The 22,753-nt window shown below is 50.1% G+C and overlaps 6 protein-coding genes across 6 annotated transcripts; 3 read left to right on the top strand and 3 right to left on the bottom strand.

Moving 5' to 3' along the window:
• The first annotated feature begins 2,851 nt into the window (after positions 1-2,851).
• Positions 2,852-7,165, top strand: LOC112899496 (calcium-dependent protein kinase 13). The gene is made up of 7 exons (XM_025967992.1): positions 2,852-4,038; positions 4,604-4,747; positions 4,836-4,988; positions 5,105-5,220; positions 5,527-5,694; positions 6,310-6,534; positions 6,867-7,165. Exons 1-7 carry the CDS (start codon positions 3,294-3,296, stop codon positions 6,987-6,989), a joined length of 1,674 nt encoding a protein of 557 aa, XP_025823777.1. The 5' UTR covers positions 2,852-3,293; the 3' UTR covers positions 6,990-7,165.
• A 152-nt stretch (positions 7,166-7,317) lies between these two features.
• On the bottom strand, positions 7,318-10,293 carry LOC112899494 (putative pentatricopeptide repeat-containing protein At3g11460, mitochondrial). The gene has a single exon (XM_025967990.1). The coding sequence runs from the start codon at positions 10,158-10,160 to the stop codon at positions 7,506-7,508; it is 2,655 nt and encodes an 884-aa protein (XP_025823775.1). The 5' UTR covers positions 10,161-10,293; the 3' UTR covers positions 7,318-7,505.
• Positions 10,294-10,336: 43 nt separating this feature from the next.
• LOC112899497 lies at positions 10,337-13,075 on the top strand. Its single transcript, XM_025967993.1, has 6 exons — positions 10,337-10,554; positions 10,928-10,988; positions 11,112-11,247; positions 11,401-11,728; positions 11,962-12,090; positions 12,344-13,075. Exons 1-6 carry the CDS (start codon positions 10,476-10,478, stop codon positions 12,844-12,846), a joined length of 1,236 nt encoding a protein of 411 aa, XP_025823778.1. The 5' UTR covers positions 10,337-10,475; the 3' UTR covers positions 12,847-13,075.
• A 109-nt stretch (positions 13,076-13,184) lies between these two features.
• LOC112899498 (protein MULTIPLE CHLOROPLAST DIVISION SITE 1) lies at positions 13,185-15,814 on the bottom strand. The gene is made up of 4 exons (XM_025967994.1): positions 15,488-15,814; positions 14,731-14,897; positions 13,804-14,191; positions 13,185-13,583 (listed from the first exon to the last, which is right to left on the bottom strand). Exons 1-4 carry the CDS (start codon positions 15,701-15,703, stop codon positions 13,395-13,397), a joined length of 960 nt encoding a protein of 319 aa, XP_025823779.1. The 5' UTR covers positions 15,704-15,814; the 3' UTR covers positions 13,185-13,394.
• Positions 14,891-19,168, top strand: LOC112899495 (probable L-type lectin-domain containing receptor kinase S.5). Its single transcript, XM_025967991.1, has 2 exons — positions 14,891-15,184; positions 16,545-19,168. The coding sequence occupies exon 2, from the start codon at positions 16,789-16,791 to the stop codon at positions 18,877-18,879; it is 2,091 nt and encodes a 696-aa protein (XP_025823776.1). The 5' UTR covers positions 14,891-15,184; positions 16,545-16,788; the 3' UTR covers positions 18,880-19,168.
• A 1,970-nt stretch (positions 19,169-21,138) lies between these two features.
• On the bottom strand, positions 21,139-22,080 carry LOC112901680 (RING-H2 finger protein ATL74-like). Its single transcript, XM_025970637.1, has one exon. It carries the CDS (start codon positions 21,975-21,977, stop codon positions 21,432-21,434), a length of 546 nt encoding a protein of 181 aa, XP_025826422.1. The 5' UTR covers positions 21,978-22,080; the 3' UTR covers positions 21,139-21,431.
• Positions 22,081-22,753: the final 673 nt, after the last annotated feature.

The following is a 22,753-nucleotide window of genomic DNA, read 5'->3' on the forward strand; positions in this document are numbered from 1 at the left end:
TATATTCAGCGGGAAGTGCCTGAAACCCGCTGCTTTTGTTGACCCGTTCCCCTTTGAAGTGAACTCCAAACAGTCTCTCCGAGAGCGACAGAGGCAGCACTGTAGTACAGTCTATCTTCTTCTTCTTCTTCTTCTTTGAAAAGAAAAATGAGTCTACCTTCTTGTATCCACTTTTCTTCTGCGAGACTATGCGATCGATGAGGCGCGCCGGCTGTGAATATCGCACGATGCTTTGACAGAGACCTGGAGTGATCAGGGCTCCACTTGCAGAATTGGGGTGGTGGATTAGGACGTTTCGCAACTTGGTAGGAGCTATGGCTTGGGAATTGATTGTAGCACTTTGGCAGAGTACTTCACTGTCACTGTCCTTATTAACCTCGTGCAGCAGCCGTGTTCAGATGGGAAACTCGTGCTCGGCAACGTCTCATCATTGTGATTCACACGCCGTTACATTACAACTGGTCCGCTCTTTTTTCCATCGAGGATAACAGTCCCAGGACATTCACAGCGCATTTCTCATGATTCGTCGGAGCCCCGATTCCTACGAGAACTGCGAAAGGTCCGAAGCAACGAGCCCATGTACGAAAGTACCGGCAGGTCAGCCGTCAGCAGATACAAAGATAGTATCTTTCCAGCCTATCAGTTCACGAACGCCGCCGCGGCCGCGGGAACACGCGTGGCTCACCGGCCACGACAGCGACTCGTCACTCGACCGTGGTGGTGCGACTGCAGTTCTTGTTCGCGTCCGCGCCCCATCCCCTGATGCTGCTCCTCCGCGCCGTGCCCGCGGGCTCGAGCGACCTCTCCCCCACATGCGATGCGATGCGATCGAGCGTGCAACCGCACGGGGGCCATGTTGCGTGACCCTGCGACCCACCCACCGGGCAGACGTTGCGCAACTTGAGGCCGGCCGGCCGGCCAGCACGCCACTTACGTCAGCTAGCTAGCTCACCGGCGTACAGAGCAGATGGCACAGGCGGCAAACCTTTCCAGGGCCGGATCCCACGGCCAGAAGCTTGAACTGAACAAGTATCGGAAAAAGAAAAGGAAGCCTGAACTGAACACAGTTTCGCAAACTGCGTCCCATCATTTTCGGCGGAGACCTCCTAACCGTTGGTTAGTCAATCCATGCGCTCGGCGCCGACCACGATCGCGGCGGCATCAACCATCAGGATTCAGGGGGACCCGGATCCGGACAGATCGGTCGCCTCCCCGGCACCCCTGACAGGCGATCGCCCGCGCATCCCAACGTTTGCTCCGCTCCACAGAGATGATCGCCGTTGGCCGCGCCACCTGCCGTCAGTTAAGCGGTTGCGCATGTGCCGGCGATCGCCGTCAGTCCGGCCGGAGCCGATCGCCAGCGTCCTTGCACATTTTTTTGTTCAGGTCAACTTCTTTTATCATTCTGGACGCCCGCCCTTCCAGCGTGTCGCGGTTTCTTGATCCCGAAGCTTTGCCCGGGACCCCGCTCTTCCTTCGCCTTGCGCCGGCACCGCGTATACCGGTGGATCCGAAAGAGATCGCGCACGTACTGTATCCGCGTGGGTGTGGGTGCGCAGGAGTGCCGAGGCGGCGAGACATGCTCGGATTCGGATCTGGCAGGGGCCGGTGCACGCGCAGATTGCAGGAGCCTGTCGTTGTCGTCCAGTGCGGTGCCGGGGCGCGGAAAAGTTTCCGCCAGTTTGGGGTGTCCAAAATTTGCAGCGGCAGCCATGGCCCAGCTTTGCATTGTCGTGGTGACTATAGGTAATCCTCATGGAAAGATTAAAGTTACCGAGAGCACCGCCGAAAGGAAACCAGGAAAAGGAAAGGCTCGCCTAGACCGATGCCCTTTCACCCCTAGTTACGAGCGCGAGTGGTACCGCATTGTGAGACGTGTGCAATGAGAAAACGCAGGGAGTCAGTCAACGACTCCATGCTGCAAGTCAGGTCAGCACAATGACCTTTTTTCTGGCAGGTGGTACGTACATTTCGACAGATTTTCTTCAGAACAAGTGATTGCGCACGCGCAGATCCGATGATGCAAAGGATGGGATCGGCGCCCCACACGATGAACTGCCAGAGAAGCTTCCTCCCACCCCGGAGGACGAGATCGGACGCTCAGATTCGTCCACGCGAAACATCTCTTCCTCGTGGAAGGAATTCCCTCCTTCCTCCGTCTAGTTTACTATGATCAGCGGGGTTGCTTTTCCCCACGGTCTCTTTATCTGCTTACTTATCCTCACAGTGTATCTAGCTGGTCTCATCTTTGATTCCGAGGCTCCGAGCAAAGCGAGAAGAGGAGGAACCTTTGAATCAGGACAGGTGGGGACACTTGGCCTGGGACCCAGCTGCCAGCGAGAGGCGAAAGGATCAGACACCCAGGCCCAGGCGACGGCGCAGCCAGGGGCCCAGGCCTCACCTAACCTTTTCTAATTTTTTTTTCGCCGCCGCGCACGTTCGCCCATCCGCCCATCAGCCGAGACAAAGAAGGTCACGACGCCGGCTGTTGGGCGCTTTCGGCCGGGAGCTCACTCTGCCATCCCCTCTCGCCGGCCGCGAGGGTCCCCGCACGGCCGCCGGAGCCCACCACCACCACACCACCCGGCCGGGTCGCGCTCGCGGCGAGCTCGGGGGTGACGGGTGAGTTCATTGTACCTGTCCGCTTCGTCGCCGAAACCGAGGCGGGACGGAGGAAGGCCGCTGCTGACCTTCGTCTCACCCTCGCCTCACCTTCCCCCACCCCACCCCCGCCCGCAAAAATCCAAAGGCGCGCCGCGATTAATTAAGCGCCAACCGGCCCGGCCGGACCCGGACGCATCGACCCAGCGGCGACTCCCTTCCCACCCCCCGCGGCCGCACGCACCGCTCGCTCGCGCGGCCGTGGTCGTCGTCGCACGCACTGGCCGCCAGCCAGCCACCCAGCGCCCAATCCAAACCCGGGGAGGGGACCAATCCAGAGTCCGGACGAACGAACACGAGCGCACGGCAGGAGCGGTTGCGTGCGCTGCGCTCGCTTTCCCCGAAACGTGACCCGAGAGGCAGAAGACCAGAGAGAGAAGGGAGAAGCCGCCATGAAGCAGCACCAGCTGCGGCAGCAGCTGCCTCCAACTAGTCCTGGTCCTCGCCGTTAAATCCAGAGCCCTCCCAAGCCCGGTTCCTCTCCTCCAGCTCCCGCTCCCGCCCCCAGTCCCCGACCCAACCAGAACACCCAGACCAGCGATTCCGTTCCGTCTGCGGCGTTGGCGTCTCCGTGAGCGGGCGGCCGCCGGGAGCTTGATGCGCCAGGGGCGGCGGTTCCACCCCGTCGTTTGATGGGCAACGCATGCGGCGGCGCCCTTAGATCCAGGCACCTGCCCAGCTTCAAGCACGCCGCGTCGCAGCGCCAGGACTCCGAGTACAGCGCCGCAGCCGCCGACGACTCGCCGAAGAAGCCCTCCTCCCGCCCGCGCACGCCGCCCGCCGCCACCACGGACGCCCACGCGGGCCACGCGTCGGCGCCGCCCGCCCCCGGGATGAGGCGCGGCGCGGCGGGAGCGCAGCCGGACCTCGGCTCCGTGCTCGGCCACCCCACGCCTAACCTCCGCGACCTCTACGCGCTGGGCCGGAAGCTCGGGCAGGGGCAGTTCGGCACCACCTACCTCTGCACCGAGCTCGCCACGGGGGTCGACTACGCCTGCAAGTCCATCTCCAAGCGCAAGCTCATCACCAAGGAGGACATCGAGGACGTGCGCCGCGAGATCCAGATCATGCACCACCTCTCCGGCCACAAAAACGTCGTCGCCATCAAGGGCGCCTACGAGGACCAGCTCTACGTGCACATCGTCATGGAGCTCTGCGCCGGAGGCGAGCTCTTCGACCGGATCATACAGCGCGGACACTACAGCGAGCGCAAGGCCGCCGAGCTCACGAGGATCATCGTCGGGGTCGTCGAGGCCTGCCACTCGCTCGGGGTCATGCACCGGGACCTCAAGCCCGAGAACTTCCTGCTCGCCAACAAGGACGATGACCTCTCGCTCAAGGCCATCGATTTCGGGCTCTCTGTCTTCTTCAAGCCTGGTGAGCACTTCTTTACATTATGACATGCTTTTTTAGTCTACGATTGAAATCTGTGCACTGGATGTGTTACTAATCGGCAACAGTGAACCACTGAAACTGAAGCTCCTACAGTTGTGCTTTGCGTTAGCTCTGCTTTACTCGTGCAGTCATGCTGTAGGACCTGAAATGGGTGATTGCAGGTGAAATTTTGCCACAGCAGCTTTTGTGGAGTCATCACGCATTTGAAACAGAAAGGGTTCAAAAGTACTTGTCTGTATTGATTGTTATGTAATGACATTAGCTAACGTTCTCAGTTTGAGTCGATGGTTTAGAACTTTAGACTGGCAGGAAATAAATGCAGCTAACTACTTGTCATTCAAGATAAGTTGTGGCAACACAAATTAATGGGTTAAGTGTCCAGAATGCAAGTTCAGCAACGAGCATTTGTAACTGGGGGCAGTTGGATGATTGCATCTTATGGAAGCTGGTGTAGTCAACATTTTGTTCTAATAGTGATCTGATGAGAACTTCTTTGGGAAAATTTTCTGGACCCTTGACACTTTCCCCTTTTTTTTTATTCTTTCAGATCAAGTTTTTACCGATGTCGTTGGTAGCCCATATTATGTTGCTCCAGAAGTTTTGTGCAAAAGTTATGGACCAGCAGCTGATGTATGGACAGCCGGTGTCATTCTCTACATTCTGCTAAGTGGTGTACCCCCATTTTGGGCAGGTACATACTTGATATTTCTGCCTTCAATTAATGTTATTATCCCTGTTGACTGCAGGCTAACATTTTTTTTTCAATGTATACAATGCAGAAACACAGCAAGGGATATTTGATGCTGTATTGAAAGGTGTCATCGATTTTGATTCTGACCCCTGGCCTGTGATATCTGATAGCGCAAAAGATCTTATAAGGAGAATGCTGAATCCTCGCCCTGAGGAACGCTTAACAGCACATGAAGTTCTATGTTAGTTCCTTAGAGCACTTTATACTGTTGATTTGTTAATTATCTGATACCGTAACACATCCATTCATGTATTTGCAATTGTTGGATAAAAAGGTAACACTTGAACTTGTACATAGGTCATCCATGGATTCGTGATCATGGAGTAGCTCCTGATCGTCCACTTGACCCAGCTGTCTTATCTCGCATTAAGCAATTCTCTGCAATGAATAAGTTGAAGAAAATGGCTTTACGAGTAAGTGCAATTCTTTTAGGCATGATTTTTGTATGAACTTGGTCCTTGCGTTCAGAAAATAGTACTGCAATTGTTCAACTCATATTCCTTTGGTTGATCCTATGGTTTTCAAATTATCTTTATTGCTGGGCAACCTATGACTTTTAGGTCATATTTATCGAGAGGTCACCTAACCTAGTATCAACGAGGAGAGTTAACATGTTGTTTGTTTTTAACCGTAGGCATCTCGCAGAGAGTTATGTTGTATTTTGGTTTGCTTGCTTCTGCAATGCTGCATTAGTTGACTATATATGTTTATTCTAATAGGTTATAGCTGAGAGCCTCTCAGAGGAGGAAATTGCTGGGTTGAAGGAAATGTTCCAGACCATGGACACTGATAACAGCGGTGCAATTACATATGATGAGCTAAAAGAAGGATTGAGAAAATATGGCTCCACACTAAAGGATACTGAGATTCGTGATCTTATGGAAGCAGTAAGTTCTTATTTGTATTTTTAGCTATAACGACCTGGAATATAATGTTGCCATAAGATCAAACATCCTCCAAGAATGCCTTTTGGTTTTGTCATATATAAGCTGTTAATTGACTTGACAGCATAAGCTGCCTCCTGCCAGCTCATAATACTACATGCGACTTCATCAAGAACCTAGTTCTTGGCTACTTAAAAAGTCAATCCACTATTTGTTGCAGTTTCAACTTATGTATGACCAGTTTTTATTACATACTTGTGATTAGGATGCATTGCCATAGCAACATCTTGCCTTTTCATTTCTTCCTTTTGTCTATGACATTGCAAATAAAGCTTCTATAAATTTCAGATATTCCACTGAGCACAGATTACAAGTAATATTTCCTCATCTGAAAGCAGCAACCATTTAATGTCTCATCTGTGCTTATGCGCTACATGATGTGTATGCGCAAAAGTTCCTTTTTTTTTACTTGAGTGGTCTAGCAACTACGCATATTAATTTAAAGGCTGATAAAATTGAGCTTCACACTTGGCCTTCTTACACCAGAGGCTTTGTAAAGAGAAGTTATAACATGGTATACCAAGAATCTTATGTGTTTCTTTTGTTTCATTCATTTAGGCTGATATTGACAACAGCGGGACAATTGACTATATAGAATTCATTGCTGCGACGTTGCATCTCAATAAGCTGGAACGTGAGGAACATCTCGTGGCAGCCTTTTCATATTTCGACAAAGATGGTAGTGGCTACATCACAGTGGACGAACTGCAGCAAGCTTGCAAAGAGCATAACATGCCAGATGCTTTTCTTGATGATGTCATTAACGAAGCAGATCAGGACAATGTAAGTCATATATTTTAATTAGTCTACATGTGTAAAACTCCATAATGCATGAGTGCATAGAACTTATAGCATGGCATCCCTTATTTATTTCTTACTCACTAACCTTCATTAAAACTACAGTATGCGTACAACCAATGCAAGTAGTATGATGCAATGAAAACTTGTAATGGATCTGAACTTGCCAATAAAGATAGAATGTTTTATTTGATGCTTCATTAATCAATGCTTTATTGTTCTGATAGTAACAATACAGAAGTTAATGGCATTTCTTTGAGGTCTACAGAAGTTAATGTCATTGACATGTTTAGTCTAACCTTGTTCTATTTTGCCAGGATGGCCGCATTGACTACGGAGAGTTCGTTGCCATGATGACTAAGGGCAATATGGGAGTCGGTCGAAGAACAATGAGAAACAGCCTGAATATCAGCATGAGGGACGCACCTGGTGCATTCTAGAGACTTAACACGATGTACAGCTTGTGGCTTAGCTTCTTCTTGTCTTGCTGCCCTCCGAAGCCTTCTGCAATTTTTCAAAATGTTGTCAATTGTCTGTGTGGATGTGTTTTTCTGGGAATTCCGATTCAACTCTTGTGATTGATTCCATGAAATGCATAACATGTCCATGTCAATGATCTCTTGTGCTGCTGCCACTTCACTTTGCAAAACGTTAGTAATGTGCAGTGAACTAGCTCACTATGCATGTCTCCCTTTATTGATTACATCAATGCTTGGATCCACGCTGTATTCCATATCTCAATTTCATGCGTTGTTCCACTTGGATTGGACGAACCTGTACTGAATGCACTGTTATTTTCACGCTGTCTGCCTTTATCTAATCCACTATTTAGGCTGGACGATTCTATTGTGGAACAGAAATAGCAAGGAAATGTTTTGATATTCTATTGTTGCTCTCTTCAGCCAATATGCTGGGCTGAAAAAAAAAAGAACTACGCACGAATCAGGTGTCATCAGTCACCAGTAGTCCCCGCAAGAGCAGGTACCACCTTTGAAGTGGTGGAATCGCACGGCATCCCGAATCACAAACTCCCGGCCAGTAACCGACGATATCAGCTTGATCACTGTGTGGCAGTCGCTGCAAATCCGCAGGTTCTTCATAATGTGGATTGGCATCCAGTCGGGCAAGACCATGAGCCCGAATGCCACAGCCAGCTTCTCGCTGTGGTGAATCTCAGAGCGCGGGGACTCGGTCCTCACGTACCCTAGGGCCGCAATCTTCTCCATGAGCTTATCCAGCTTGTTCCTGATCGCAATCACCTGTGGATGGCTCACATCATCTGCTTTGAAGACGTGGACCTTGTTGTCAACCTCCATCCAGCTGTAGCCCGGGTTCTTCTTGATCCCCTTGTCCCTCATCAGCTTCCTGACCTGCGCGGAATCATCTGATTTCCCGGCATCGGCATAGATCTTGGCCATAAGCATGTAGCTCCCAGAATCAGGCGAGTCCAGCTCAAATAAGTGCTTCGCTGCAAGTTCAGCGAGCTCGTTGTTCCCGTGTATCTTGCAGGCGCTAAGAAGAGCTCCCCAAACCTCAGCGGTTGGTTTCATGGGCATCTTGTCAATGAGATCCTTGGCTTCTGTCAGGTGCCCTGAGCGGCCAAGTAGATCCACCATGCATGAGAAGTGTTCCAGTCCGGGTGATATGTTATGGACCCTCTTCATCATATCAAAATAAGATTTACCCTCCTGCACCAGTCCAGAGTGGCTACAGCCTGACAGAACTGCAACATAGCTTATGTAGTCTGGCTTTGCACCTCTTTTCAGCATGTCGTCAAAAATCTCAATGGCTTGCTTTCCCATGCCGTGCTGTGAATAACCAGTGATCATGGCATTCCAAGATACAAGATCCTTCCCATTCAGGAAGTCGAATACTTTTCGAGCTTCTAATATCCTTCCGCACTTGGAATACATTGTAATAACTGCATTCGCAACAGATGTGTCTAAGATGAGACCAACCTTTACAGTGCCACCAATTATCTGATCTCCAAGTTTGCTTGCACCTAAATCTGCACAGCCTTTAAACAATGTGACATAGGTAACCCAGTCAGGTCTGACATCCTTCTCACTTAGCATAGCACTATACATCTTGAGGCCATCTTCCTCAGCTCCATGTTGTATATATGCGCCCAACATAGCATTCCATGTAATTACATTTTTTGTGGACATGCCATCAAAGAACTGGCGCGCTTTCGTGATGTTCCCTACTTGAGAATATGCAGTAATCATGCTTGTCCATGATACAATGTCCCTTTCGTTCATAAATCTGAATATAAGTTCAGCACTTTGGAGATTACCACACTTTGCATACATAGAGATCAGAGAATTGGAGACGACAACAGCTTGGATCTGCCCACTTTTCAGACAAAGTGAATGCAGTTGCCTCCCGAGGCACAAATCCATCCTGCTGCAGCAGCCACTTATAAGAGTTGCCAGTGCAAATTGATCAAGTGTCATCAACTCAGCTCTCATCTGGTTGAACAACTCAACAGATTCAGTGAAACATCCATACTGCAAGAATCCAGATATGAGAACTGTCCATGCCACGCTATTACGATCACGTAAAGAGTTGAACACCCCCTTAGCTTCCTTGAAACAGCCACCTTTTGCATATAGCTCAACAAGAGCACTAGCAACATATGGATCAATGCGGGGTAGGTTCCGAATCACCTGAGCATGGAGCTGTTTACCCCATTCCAAAGAAGATAATCTGGCACATGCAGTTAGAGAACTAGTGTACGTTGTTGAATCAAGACGCATGCCTTTGCTGTACATCTCTACAACCATATCAAGGGCTTCTCTGACTCGGCCACTCTGAGATAATGCTGACACCATCATGTTCCATGAAACAACATCTCGTTCAGGCATGCTATCAAACAGCTCGAGAGCACAGTCAACGCCATATGTCTTGGCATACCCCACCAGCATACTGTTCCGGCAGAAAATAGTGGGGTTTTCTACGCGAACAAACAACCTTGAAGCTAAATCCACAGCTCCACATCTCACAAACATGTCGACAAGAGAAGCTGCTACTTCACTGTCATACTGGGAATCGAACTTCTGAACCATCCCAAGAAGCTGCAGTGCCAAACCGTGCCATCCAAGGGCACCACAAGACTTCATGGCACAACTGAATGTGAATGCATTTGGCGACGAATCCCCGCTTTGGTGCATGGACTGAAAGGTTTCGAGAGCAGCGAAGTACTGCTGGCTCTGAAAGTATCCGGACATGAGCGTGTTCCACGAGGCCACATCTCTGGCGGGCATTCTATCGAACAGCTCCACGGCATCGCTCAGGCGGCCGAGCTTGGCGTACCCATTCAGCATGATGTTGTGGGTGATGACGTTTGGATTTGTGATGTCCGTCTGCAGCAGGCGTCGGGCGTCGGGGAGGGCTCCGCACGATAGGTAGGCGTGGAGGAGCGTGTTCTGGAGGAAGACGGCGGACGCGAGGCCCACAGCGACGAGGTGGCCGTGCACCGCGCGGGCGCCGGAGAGCACGCCGCGCGCACCACACGAGCGCAGCGCGTCGGCTAACGCCTGCGTGACAGCCATGTAGGGGGCAGCCGCCGGAGGAGGAGGCGGCGGTGGCGGCCATGGGGTCGCGACCATTCAAACCGCTTCGCTTTGCGTCGTCCCTCCCCAGCACAGCAGAAGAGTGAAGCCGCCTGGTCCAATTCGGCCCATTGAACTTTAGTCGCGGGCTCGGGAGTCGCGGCTTGGGGGCACCGGCGTAAAAAAGAAATACGCCATCCCAGAATGAAAGCGAAGAATTTGTGTCACCGCCTTCTTAGTCTGTCTTCCTCCTCTCTCTCGTTGGTCGTTTACTCGCGCGTCGCGTCTCCGAACTTCCCACTCGGCATCGACGAAATCAAAGCCGGAGACCTTTTGATCCAGTGTTAGGGTACAGGGCTTTGGCGCGAGGCCATGGAGGGATCCCTGGAGGCGCGGCCCGGTGTCCTCCTCGTCGGCGCCCCCGGCGTCGGCAAGCGAACCATCCTCTCCCGTGAGATCTCGCTGTCCTCTTTTCTGTATATTTTCCATCTCTCTATTTGAATGCGAAACATCGACCGGATTGACTAGCCAAACTATTTAGGATCCGAATCTGATGTATTGCGTCGTTAGGGAGGAGAAGGAGAAGAAGATCCCGTGATCCTCCGGTGATTTGAGTTTTGAATGGACAAAGTAAAAAGGGAATTGTTTTGGAGTAGATTATCTAGAGAATAAGCTCCCCCCCCCCCCCAAAAAAAAAGGGAGTATACACATGCTTGTAGTGTTCTAGCTGTTTCATTCACTGCTGTTTAAGTTTATGAATATGATTTTTTTCGGTTATTGTGCTTCTTATTTCCTCATCATTTTCATTTCACCATGAACTACAGGGCTGCTTGCTGCTGAAATACCTGACGTGCATGACTTGTCATCTGGTGTGCTGTGTCAGGGGTATGTGATGGCATGATGTCAAATTATGTTTTTTGTGTACTCAATTACAGAAGTAGAAAGGATGGTTTTCGGTTAGTCTTATGATTCTTGACATAATCTATTTTGCTGCTGATTGCCAAGCAGGTGGACAATTGAAACAAAGTATTACTCAGCTGAGCTTTCCATCTGGACAGCGAATCTTGGTGAAGAGTTTTCTCTTGGTTCCCTCCCTCATCTAGATCGGCTGGCTGCCCTTGTTATGGTCTTCGATATGAGTGATGTCCGAACTGAACCCATGTCCTCATGCAAATTTGATTGCATTATCCATTTATAGTTTGTTTATATATTTTGAACCTCACATTTTTCAGTGTTTCTTTTTTGTTGATCAATGGTCAATGCTAAAGTGGGTTAACTGTCTTAAATAATTATGCAGGAATCCTCCTTGCTTACTCTGCAAAGTTGGGCAGCCAATGTTGATATGCAGAGGTTTGAGGTCTTGTTGTGCATTGGAAATAAAGCAGATCTTGTACCTGGTCATGGTGCGCATGTGGAATATAGGAGGCGTATGCAAAGGCTTGGGGAGTCAAGTTCCGATCCACACCCTGAATACTTGGATTTTGGAATAAATGAAAGTGAGGGTTGTGGCTTGTTATCAGAGGAAGAACCATGCATAGAGATCAGAAACTCTACTTCACAGTGGTGCATTGAGCAGAACATAGAGTATATTGAGGCCTGTGCTTCCAATACTGACTTTGATAAGTGTGGGTTGTCTCCTGTGCTGTGTAGATTCTAACTGTCAAGTTTTTCTCTCAAGTTTCTATATCTTCTTTACCATCAAGTTATTATTGTTTCCAGTAATCAACCCATTACCATGAGCTAGCATCAAGTAATTATGTTGTCTCAACTTTCAATGAGTACTTATATTTTTATATCCTTTATCCTATAAGAATCATGGGTGTTTGTATATTAATTGACATTTATTCAAAACTAACAGGTCTATCGGTGGATGGTGATAGCCAAGGCTTGGAGCGACTCTTTGGAGCACTTTCTGCACATATGTGGCCTGGAATGATTCTGAAATCTGGAAACAGAATAACTGCTCCATCCTTGGTTGAAAAAGAAGGTAGGTTAAATACCACAAATGACTAAATTGTCACCGATTGTTGTTGATGTGAGCCTTGCTTGCTCTGCACTATTGAAAAACTATAGGATGGCATGGCATGGCAAGCAGGTTCCGATAAAGTAATTTCAGCTCTTAGAATATGCTGACCATCTTTACAGAAAAGATGTGATCCCTGTACAAATATTCTACTTTAAACTATTCATTTTAGAATGATGTATTACCCCTCCCTGATTATTTATTTTCATTCTGACAGAAACCACGGATGATGAATCCAACTATGATTTTGAGTACGAGGTCTTGTCCCATGGATCTGATGACCAGTGGGAATTCATTGGTGAGACAAGTACTTCCAGAAGCTTTGAGAGATCGGATGCGGCTAATGATGCACAGGACCGCACACATCAAGTTGTGAATCCAAGTGCTGATTCTTCAGCATCCAATGCTCTACCGAGTGACAGACCCACAGAAACTACTGTAACTCAGAGCAACAAGGCCAAAGATAGTGATCATGTGGATAAGACCGCAGCTGATAGTGTTGACGATCATCAAGGTGATGTAACAGAGGCTAACAACCTGTTTGAGGATGAGCATTATGGCCTAGATGACCTGGAGAAGCTAATGTCGGAGATTGGCAACATGCGATCCAACCTGAGGCTCATGCCCGACTTCCAAAGGAGGGAGATGGCTGCGAAGCTAGCCATGAAAATGGCAGCCATGTTTGGTGATGAGGATGAAGAGGCATTTGAGGATATCTAAGGCAATTCATGCAATTCCATCCTACTGCTGATTTCCATTCAGGTTGCAGATGATTGAAAAATGTTTTTGTACAGGGCTAAAGGCCGATGTGCCCCTGGCCACTTAGGGCCTTTCTCATGATAATGTCTTTCTTTAGTGAAAAATTTTGCGCCTCTTGAGCATTCCAGATAGTCTTGCAAGATGTATTTTATAAACTATATTTCCTTGAATCCAGGTATTTTTGTGACTATTTTATGGTGGAACTGATTAAAGAATCATGTGATGATATTATAGTTGCAAATAAAAAAAGAGAGAAACTTCCAAATTCCATGCACTCTACATTTATAAGCTTGAGAGGATGACAAACATGCCGCATAGTTTGCATCTTAAATGCTTCTGACAGAAGAAATATCCATTTACAACGCATCAAGCGACTCTCCATGTCAAATGCTCACTATTAAGCTGGTATGCCCACTGTTCCAAAACATCTATACCTACAGCTAAAAGCTAAAAGCTGATAACACTATGCAACAAAGCAAATATTACCAAAGAGCTGAAGTACACAGATATTATTTCCCTTCCAGCCTGTTTGACTGTAAACTTTCATCAGAGCTATGTTTTCCAGGCTCAATAATCAGTTGTCTATCTTGCTTCTCTAACTCCGAGCCAAACTTCGAGCTCTGAAGATTCCCAGATGGTTTACCAGATAACCTCTCATTATGCTGCATACTCCTTGAATCTGAAGGGAGTTTGGTAACCTGCGAAACATTGTTGAGAATCAGAAATTCTATTCTGGAAGGCTGGAGATGACTAAAGGTAGACGATGTGATTGGTTCAATTATCAGATTAGATTTGAGCTTTATTAATATAACAGATAGTATATATTGTTGAACACTTTAAAGCAAAATATGGGTACAGTGTTATTGTTTATAACCTTTAAAAGGTCAAGAGGATAATGTTCATCGGTAAAGCACTCACATCATTTGAAGCCTCCAGCCTTGCCTGCAAAGCTTCATGTTCAGCCTTAACACGGGATGGGACACCATCTTTTTGATAAACATTCTGTTTGGCAGTCTCCTCATCTACTTCACTTGAAGCAGCAGCGAAAGGGTGGTTTGCTGGAATCCATCTAACTGTATCTGGGTCAACGTCTGGTGGTAAGGAATCACCTTCCCTTAGAAACACAGTTGGCCTTTTCCACTGATATGCACGTGATCTCCTTTTCTGATGCATTTCTTGTTGTTCTTTCGTAAGCCTAACAGGAGCTAATCGGTACTCCTTGCCAAACATTTGTGCAGTAGAACTATCCTCATCAATCTTGACTAATGGAGTATTGAAAGGATCATCATATGTGCGGAGCTTTGCACTGCAGGAAAGGACTTCTGTCAGGATTGTTCAAAAGAAGTTCTTCAACAACTATCACATACAGTTAGCAGTAAGCATACAACTATCACGTACAGTTAGTAGTAAATGAACCCTGTAGTTATTTTCTGAAAGTGGATTCCCATATCCATGCCAGTAAACAGAGAACAGGTAAAGAGTATGGTGAGGCTGCTTTTGCAATGACATGGAACAAGTTACTGGGGACACCAAAGGCGAAAGTAACTTTTCACAAGCATAAGCAATATAATAGACTATTTTAATAGAAAATTATATTAGTATATAATGGCATGTGTAACCAACCTAGGCATATAGACAAATTTAAAATGTTGTGTTAATATTCATAAAAAACAGTGGGTTTGGAGGCTTAGAATCACCAAGCATACATAAAGCCGGCAAACATCACTCATTGATCACAACTATTTACTTTTCTAAAGCGGCAACCATAATAAAGTTCTTGGCCAGTTGTAGTGTAATGAAGAAGAAGGGAATGCAAGATGCAACGTCAAGGAGTTAGTGACGTACTTCCCTCGTTGGCCTGATTTTAACTGTCCACGCCTTACTAGATCAGCAACAGAACCTCTATTATCATGCTCTCGACTTCTTATGATGACCTGTCTTGCAACAGCAGCCAAAACTGCAACGCCAAGACAGAAACCAGCAACAAAATTCGGACCAATGTTTCTCCGGATCTGCAAGAAAAAAGAAGGTAAGAACATGAATTGCAGTAACACGGCATTGGTCCAATTCAAGTATGAGCATGGTAATGCGGATAAAGCAACTGGTCTTACTCTGAAAATAAAGAAGGCCAGGAAGGCAGGAATAAACAGAATAATAAGTTGCCCCAATTGTTTAAAACCTGGAATGGCATGCAGGTGATTACAAAAGAACAAGGACTACACGGTTCAATTGATTCCCTGATGTGATTAAGGTTTGCTTGAGGAGGATCGGCAGAGAAACAGGGGATGTCGAACCACAGGTGATAGCATTCTATGTTTCATATTTTAGGTCTATCGATGCAGCGTGCCATAAGTTCCCTATCATTCCAGCAAAGCACTGTGTAGTATATTAGTGATCAAAATTCAATTGATCATCCATTTAAACTAGCATCAATTTGCCGCTTGGGTGTTCATGCAAAATCATTGGGAAGACAACTATGTTTCGCATTTGTATAAAAAAAATGCACTCGTCGTCAATTACCAGCTCGCGCTGACACTAACCAATTCCGCGAAAATGTGCATAATAAATATCCAGATAAGAAAAGTAAAGTGGTGGCGTTTACCGAAGCAACAGCAGGAGGAACGGAGGCGACGAGCGCCCTCAGATCTCCCACCCTCCTCTCCAGAGCCTCTACCTTCCGCCCCCCGCCCGCAACGCCACCGGTGTCGCTCGAAGCCGAAGCCCTAATCGCCCGGGGCCACCTCGCCCTCCCGCGGAACGGCCGGGGCCCGAGGAGGAACCGGAAGCGGAGGGAGACGGCGACGGAGGCGGGCGCCATTGTCGCCCTCGCATGGATGGAGGGGCTGGGACCCGGAGAGTCGAAGTGCCCAAGGCCCTAGGTATGCAGAGATGGTCGGATGGAGAGGGAGGGAGGTGGCCATGGCTCGCTGAGTGACTCGGAGCGTCACACGTCGGGCTGGAGTGGCGAGAGGGGCTCGAGGAAAGCCCATGGGCCTCCATGCAATCCCATGGGGCTCGAGGACATACGGAGGCCCTCCCTCAATTTTAGCCTCCCCTTGTCCCAGCCAAGCTGTCAAGTTTTCAGTTACAAGCTCCTGCGTGTTACCGTTACACCTTCAGTTCCAAATTATTCATCACTTTAACTTTAATTTAAATAAAATTTGTATAATTTTAACCAATTTATAGAGAAAAAATTATAATCATATACATAAATCCACCGTGAAAACTTGCCTAGAGTTAAAGAGATTTGGCTTATGACAATGATAAAGTGACAGGAGCACTTGACAAAATTGCAGTCCTGCCCGTTCGCGGGTGATCCGTCAATTTTAGCCTCCAAACTATGTTCACACCGTGGAGTCCTTTGTTGGAGAACGGAAGAAACAAGCTAAGGAATTGGAATGATGGTATATTGGTATATCAAGATGCAATACTTGAATTTGGCTATAGACTGGTGAGAATTTCTCATGGCATTAAATAAGTTGATAAAAGATCTGCACAACCAAAAACGAAACATCTCAGTCGGAATGCTTCGGATTTGTCATTTTCTCCTTGAAAAAGAAGTAAATTACCATTATCAAACTAACTTTTTATGTCTATCAGTCTATGCAATGACGGTACTCGATCTCTACTTGCTAAACAACCTCCCTTGTTTACAACAGTTCAGGAGAAGTTTGCGTAATCAAACACTTTTGCGTTGGGCTGCATTGCTACGAAGTTTCTGCCTCACAGAAGTCCCAATATACCCGCTCCATTCAGTTCACAACGGGGTACAACCGTACAAGCAGGTACTGGATGGGCTGTGAAAGTATGACAGTCCACGACGCGTAACCCAAACAGTTCTCGAATCGAATCCACCTCTGCTTCTACCTCCACATTGGAGAGAGATCGCCGGAAATAGTCGCCATGGCATCCCCGTCCAGTACCGGCATCAGCAGGCGGCGCATCCCTCTGCCCGCTTCTGCAACTCTTGCCGTCCTGATCCTGTGCAGCACCTGCAGCTGCCTGCAGTTCAGTTACCCCACCTTCCACGCCGCCAGCGAGGACGATTTCAGCTTCAGCCCCGGCACAGGGATCGCGAACGGAGCCCTGCAGATCACGCCCGACACCGGGGACATGAGCCACCGGTCGGGGAGAGTCTGCTACGCGAGGGAGAGGCTCAAGCTGTGGAACGGCGAGCGGACGGCGCTGACGTCGTTCAGGACGGAGTTCATGCTCAACATCCTCCCCCGGAACGGGACCGGAGAAGGTATGGCTTTCATCCTCACGAACAGCCCGGAGCTGCCGCCGGGCAACAGCAGCGGGCAGTGGCTTGGCATAGTGAACAGCCAGACGGACGGCTCGCCGGCGAACCGGATCGTGGCCGTGGAGTTCGACACGAGGAAGAGCGGCGACGACGACCTCGACCACAACCACGTCGGCCTCGACGTCAACGGCATCAGATCCGTCAGCGCGTACCCTCTCAGCAACCTCTCCATCGTGCTCTCCAGCGGGTCTGACGTGTGGGTCAGCATACAGTACGACGGCGCGGCGTTGAGCGTAGTCGCGGTGCAGACGTACAGCTTCATGTATTCCTGGGCCGGTGATCTGTCGCAGTATCTGACGGAGGACATCACCGTGGGATTCGCGGCGTCCACCGGCGAGTTCACCGAGCTCAATCAGATCAAGTCTTGGAATTTCACCACGCTGGGCGACGCCGGAGGCAGACGGGGACGGCAGGCAAGGAAGCTGAGATTGCTTCTCGCCTACCTGATCCCGCTCGCCATTGCCGGTTCGTTCCTGGCGTTCTGCGTGTGGAGACGGCTGACACGACCGGGAAGGCTGGCCTACCGCAACCTCGAGAAGATGATCGACGCGCACGGCCCGGTCAGGTTTGGGTTCAGGGAGCTGAGGAATGCCACCGCCAACTTCAGCTCCGACCGCAAGCTAGGCAGAGGCGGCTTCGGCACCGTGTACCTCGGCTACCTGAAGAGGATGGGCATGGAGGTGGCCGTGAAGCGGGTGATGACGAGCGCTAGCTCCAGCAGAGGGGAGCAGGAGTTCGTCGCGGAGGTGAACTCGATCAGCAAGCTCTCGCACCGCAACCTCGTGAAGCTGATCGGGTGGTGCCACGAGCGAGGCGAGCTGCTGCTCGTCTACGAGTACTTCCCCATGGGCAGCCTGGACAAGCTCCTGTACGCCGACGCCAGAGCTAGCGGCGCGTCGGCGTCGGCAGCCGCGCCGGAGCTGACCTGGGAGCGACGGTACGGGATCATCTGCGGCGTGGCGTCGGCGCTGGAGTACCTGCACCACGGTAGCAGCAAGCGGATCCTCCACCGGGACGTGAAGGCCAGCAACGTGATGCTGGACGGCGGGTACGGCGCGCGGCTGGGCGACTTCGGCCTCGCCCGCGTCGTCCAGCGCGACGGGGCCACGCACCACTCGACGCGGGCGGTGGCGGGCACCCGCGCCTACATGGCGCACGAGAGCTTCTTCACGGGCCGCGCCAGCCTCGGCACGGACGTGTACGCGTTCGGGGTCTTCGTCCTGGAGGTGGTCAGCGGGAGGCGGCCGGGCAGCCCCGTGCCGCACTCGTGCCTCGACGACGACGACGACGGCCGCGACGTCTTCGCGCCGAGCGTCAGGCGAGGGCGGGAGGACGCGCACGTCGTGGACTGGGCGTGGAGGCTCTACGGCGAGGGGAGGGCGTCGGACGCCGCCGACGCGGCGCTGGACGGCGCGTTCGACCCGAAGGAGGCGGAGCGCGCGGTGAGGCTGGCCCTGGCGTGCTGCCACCCGAACCCGAGGGAGAGGCCGTCCATGCGGGCGGCGGTGCAGGTGCTGGCCGGCGGGGCAGAGGCGCCGGAGCCCCCGCTCGTGAAGCCCGCGTTCGTCTGGCCGCCGGACGGCGGGCAGCAGCAGGAGATCGAGCTGGCCCGTGTCGGGTTGCTCTTCACGGGGGCACGTGCACACTCCAGTTTCTGCTCCATGACCTCCAGCTCCCTCTCTGGAAGGTGACTTTTGGGTTGGGAGATGTTTGGGACTTTGGGTGTGTTGCACACAAAAGAGAAGAGACTTTTGGGTTGGATTGTGCGGACTAGTAAAGACGCTATCGGTGCCGGTCTGATCATGGTACAAAAATGACTTTTGGCGTGCGCAGTTTGTACTAGTGTGTAGATTTGCATTGAGTGAAACTAGACAAAAAGAAAAGTCGGTGTTCTTTACCTTTGTCCATGTAAACCCTTAAATCTGGTGCCACGCTCGGCCACCTCTCACGGTCAGCAGTGAAGTAGCCAAGGTGGATCGATCATGGTGTGTGCCCTCAGTGCCCGAGTCAACATGACGTGCCATTCCGTTGACCCAGGTATTTCCTTCTCCGAACGCGTTCCGTTGACCTGTCGACACAAGTCAGCATGTGAGCATTCACCCGTTTTCAAGTGGAGTGGTACTGACCAGCGAGTACTGAAAGTCTCAAGCATACCATAAAAAAAAGTCTCGAGCAGAGTGGCCACTGGCCAGCATGGAACCCATTTCTGTGACCGATTGCGCTTATCTTGTTTAATCCATCCAATGACATTGGAGGCTTGGATACCAGAAAGCGCCAGATGGATAAACTTGTTTTAATCGGATAGAACCTAGAATGGATCCACCAGAGACTCAAGTGAGCAAAAGAACACTCCAAAAGTTTCGAACTTTTTTTTTTACTACAAGCAAAAACAAAAAGAAAGAAGAAAAAAAAAGAAAAAGGGAAGGCTTTGACTATTCTAGCTAGTGGTCTGCCCTCAACAAGTTCGTACCAATCAGCACCAGCAAAGAAAACATAGCACTGCTATCGTCGCAACCGTCGAATTACAAAAATTCAAACACCAAAGTATCAAACCTTATCTTATCCCCTGCGATTAAACTAGCGCGTGTTCTTCTTAGCTTTTGCAGGCAGCTCGGTTGTTGAGAGGTGAGGTTGACCTCAGCGCTCCTGCAGGGAATTCTTTCCCCTCCCCATTTTTCCCTTTTCTGCCGACTTGGCACGCCACGCCTTCACGTTTTTAGCTTAGCTTTTTATTGTACAGTTACCAAGTCTGAGAATTTGATAACTGTGTCGGAGGAGTATTATGGTGATGAAACTCCTCTCAACTCCCATTCCTTCTCTTAATAATCCTACCATATCAGCAAATTTGCTGATGTGGCATGACATTTAATATCCATAAAATTTCTCATTAGTTTCTTTTAAAAAAATCTTCATGAAATCCTATTGAAACTGGCATGTGCGCTATTAGGTTAGGTCCTGTTGGCGGTGAGGAGTGGCGCTCCGCGTTGCAGGTACCGAACTCCTCCTGCCAGTTGCAAGGAATTTTGACCCAGCTGACCAGCCAAGTCCTGGACTAGCATTAAAAAAAGAAGAAGAAAAAAAACAGGTCCTGGACTCGCTTCGGCGGATGTCCTGTTCAGAGGACGGTGATGAGAGCGAGTCAGCGAGAGAGACCACCAAGCAGACAACGCGTGCCAGATAGAGTGCCCATCAGGCAGGCGATCGGGGTAGCGTGCCGCACCATCGGTCTTCCGATGGAAACGTCTTGTCGTGCCGTGGCGATGGATCGGAACTGGTGATCTCCTGTGGGGATCAGCGTGAAGGCGGCGCGGCGCGTTCCTGGTTTCGGTCCCGGGCAAGCAAAACTAGCGTCGCCGCCGCGGTTAGGGGGAGTAGGGCAGGTTCGCCCCCCCACAAGGCCACAACGATTGGGTCCCTTTCTTCTGGAGCGTCTGTCACAAGTGTGAACTGTAAACTCGCCCTGCAGGGTCACGAGGAGAATGCCGTGCAAGTTTTACATTGACACATCTTTGGTGTCGCAACTCTGGCCTTTGAATCCTTTTCAAGAAAAACTCTGACCTTTAAGGGTTTTTTTTGAAAAAAAGCAGAACCATGCCACTTCATTCATCAGTACAGGTACCAGTAGACACCAGTCCAAAGCTGAAAAGGGTTGGTAGTTTAGTTGGTACCATACTCTACGTCCCAAATGACACTCTCACGTGACCTGACTCCTGATAGCCGGACAGAGCTGAGCTGTATGGCCAAATAGTTGTACGAAGTATCTCCCGGTTCATTGAGTTTTAGGAGGTGGCAATGAGATATATTCCCTCAGGAACAGGGCTCACAGCACCGAGAAGACAGGCATCAATGCATCATGCATTCCGAGCAGTTGTGCCATGCAGAATACATTTCTCCAGATCAAAAAGCTTGCGCCAACCGAGATTAGAAAAAAAGATACGGAGATCATCATCCTTACCAAAGCTGATTTCATATATATTAATTAACCACTAATAATATTTACAAATGTACAGAGCTAGTACGTCGCGGCTGCAAGCCTGCAAACACCTCATCAGACTTCCCCATTTCCAGTTCCGGATTGCTACGCATTACCAACCAGGCACTAGTAGAATCTACCGCTAGCAGTGAACGAGAAGAGGTGAAAGGGGGCAACCGAGAAATTTCAACCGGATTGTTTGCTTCTGGGTTGGTCGATCCTTGTCTTGTTCTAGCTCCAGAAGCATCTCTGCCTATCTGCTGGTGCTGCCTACGGCAGGAACGGCGGCACGCCGCTGTAGGAGGTCGGCTTCCAGCCGCCGTCCCCAGCGTGGGGCCGCGCGCCGCAGCGGCTGCACTGCTCGCCGGGCGGCAGCCGGAGGGACAGGATCCGGCGGCAGGAGGGGCAGGTGGAGTGCCCGCGCAGCCACTTGTCGATGCAGGCGGCGTGGAAGCCGTGCCCGCAGGGGGGCAGCACGCGCACGGACTCGCCCTCCTCGAACTCCGCCAGGCAGATGGCGCACTCCTCCGCCGCCGCGGCCGCCTCCCCAGACTCCTCGTCGCCGCCGCAGGCGGCGGCGTACGGCACGGTGGGGATCTTGCGGAGCACCGACTTCTTGACGCCCCTGTTGGCGGCGGCGGGCTGCCTGCTGGCCCCGCCGCGCCCGCAGGCGCACCGCGCCACGAGGCCGATGCCGAGGACGGTGATCATCGCGCAGAGCAGCGAGGCGAGCACGATCACCACGTCGTGGTCGCTGGGGACGTCCGTCCCGGGCCTGCTGGCCCCCCACATCAGCCTCCTCGCCGCGCGGTGCATCCTCCTCGCTCGCTCGATCGGGGCGGCCGGCGCTGGCGCTGTTCGCTCACGGGCTGTCTTATCCGTCGCGGCTCGCGGCAGGGGAGGAAGGTGACAAGCGTGTGCGAGAGAACTGGGAGACGAGGCGAGGGGGTGGCCCTGCCTTTTATAGAAGCAGAGGAGCTGAGCAGAGACCAAAGCTGCAGCAAGCCCCGGGGTTTAGGGGGTGTGTGGAGTAGGGAGATAGTGTCTAATCTGACGTGGTTTTCTTACGTTTTCAACATTTTTCCAAGCTGTTCCCGGTGATTTTTGCTTTCAGTCGGTTCATATGGGAATATGCTCCGGATCTCTTTGTACTATCCCCGCTTGTGTGTGAAGATTAATGCAAAACCGATTCTGGATAGCGTGAAGTATGTCCAACTAAAGGAAATGTTGCCGTTTATGCTATGGGACGACTAAACGTAAAACGGTACGGTACGCTATTTGGGCACACATCGTCTTTCTAAAATTTAGAGGCATCCAGAAACTCTACGTGAAAAGAGGATAGTCATCTTTCCAATCTAGGATTCGAAGAATCTTGGTGTATATATAGACTAGTGGTAGTTAGATAATGCTTATCCACATTTGATTGAATTAAAAGATGATTTAATAGTTGTTTGAATTGGTGTGTTGTTTGTTTTATAATCTTCTTATCATCACCGCATGTTAAACGTAGATGACTATAGTAGCACAATTTAGTTTATGTAATTGTAGTTAAATAAATCCGGGTTGTGAAAGATATTTTTGCTCCTAGTTTT

This window comes from Panicum hallii, chromosome 7, assembly GCF_002211085.1.
Source record: "Panicum hallii strain FIL2 chromosome 7, PHallii_v3.1, whole genome shotgun sequence".
NCBI lineage: Eukaryota > Viridiplantae > Streptophyta > Magnoliopsida > Poales > Poaceae > Panicum > Panicum hallii.

Bases quoted from the DNA above. Each gene is read 5' to 3' on its own strand.
- LOC112899496 (XM_025967992.1), top strand. From the start codon at position 3,294: ATGGGCAACGCATGCGGCGGCGCCCTTAGATCCAGGCACCTGCCCAGC. The intron at 4,748-4,835 runs GTACATACTTGA...TATACAATGCAG, and splicing joins TGTACCCCCATTTTGGGCAG to AAACACAGCAAGGGATATTT. The intron at 4,989-5,104 runs GTTAGTTCCTTA...ACTTGTACATAG, and splicing joins AACAGCACATGAAGTTCTAT to GTCATCCATGGATTCGTGAT.
- LOC112899494 (XM_025967990.1), bottom strand. From the start codon at position 10,160: ATGGTCGCGACCCCATGGCCGCCACCGCCGCCTCCTCCTCCGGCGGCT.
- LOC112899497 (XM_025967993.1), top strand. From the start codon at position 10,476: ATGGAGGGATCCCTGGAGGCGCGGCCCGGTGTCCTCCTCGTCGGCGCC. The intron at 10,555-10,927 runs GTGAGATCTCGC...CATGAACTACAG, and splicing joins CAAGCGAACCATCCTCTCCC to GGCTGCTTGCTGCTGAAATA. The intron at 10,989-11,111 runs GTATGTGATGGC...ATTGCCAAGCAG, and splicing joins TCTGGTGTGCTGTGTCAGGG to GTGGACAATTGAAACAAAGT.
- LOC112899498 (XM_025967994.1), bottom strand. From the start codon at position 15,703: ATGGCGCCCGCCTCCGTCGCCGTCTCCCTCCGCTTCCGGTTCCTCCTC. The intron at 14,898-15,487 runs GTAAACGCCACC...TTTTTCTTGCAG, and splicing joins TTCCTCCTGCTGTTGCTTCG to ATCCGGAGAAACATTGGTCC. The intron at 14,192-14,730 runs GTACGTCACTAA...CCTTTCCTGCAG, and splicing joins AAATCAGGCCAACGAGGGAA to TGCAAAGCTCCGCACATATG.
- LOC112899495 (XM_025967991.1), top strand. From the start codon at position 16,789: ATGGCATCCCCGTCCAGTACCGGCATCAGCAGGCGGCGCATCCCTCTG.
- LOC112901680 (XM_025970637.1), bottom strand. From the start codon at position 21,977: ATGCACCGCGCGGCGAGGAGGCTGATGTGGGGGGCCAGCAGGCCCGGG.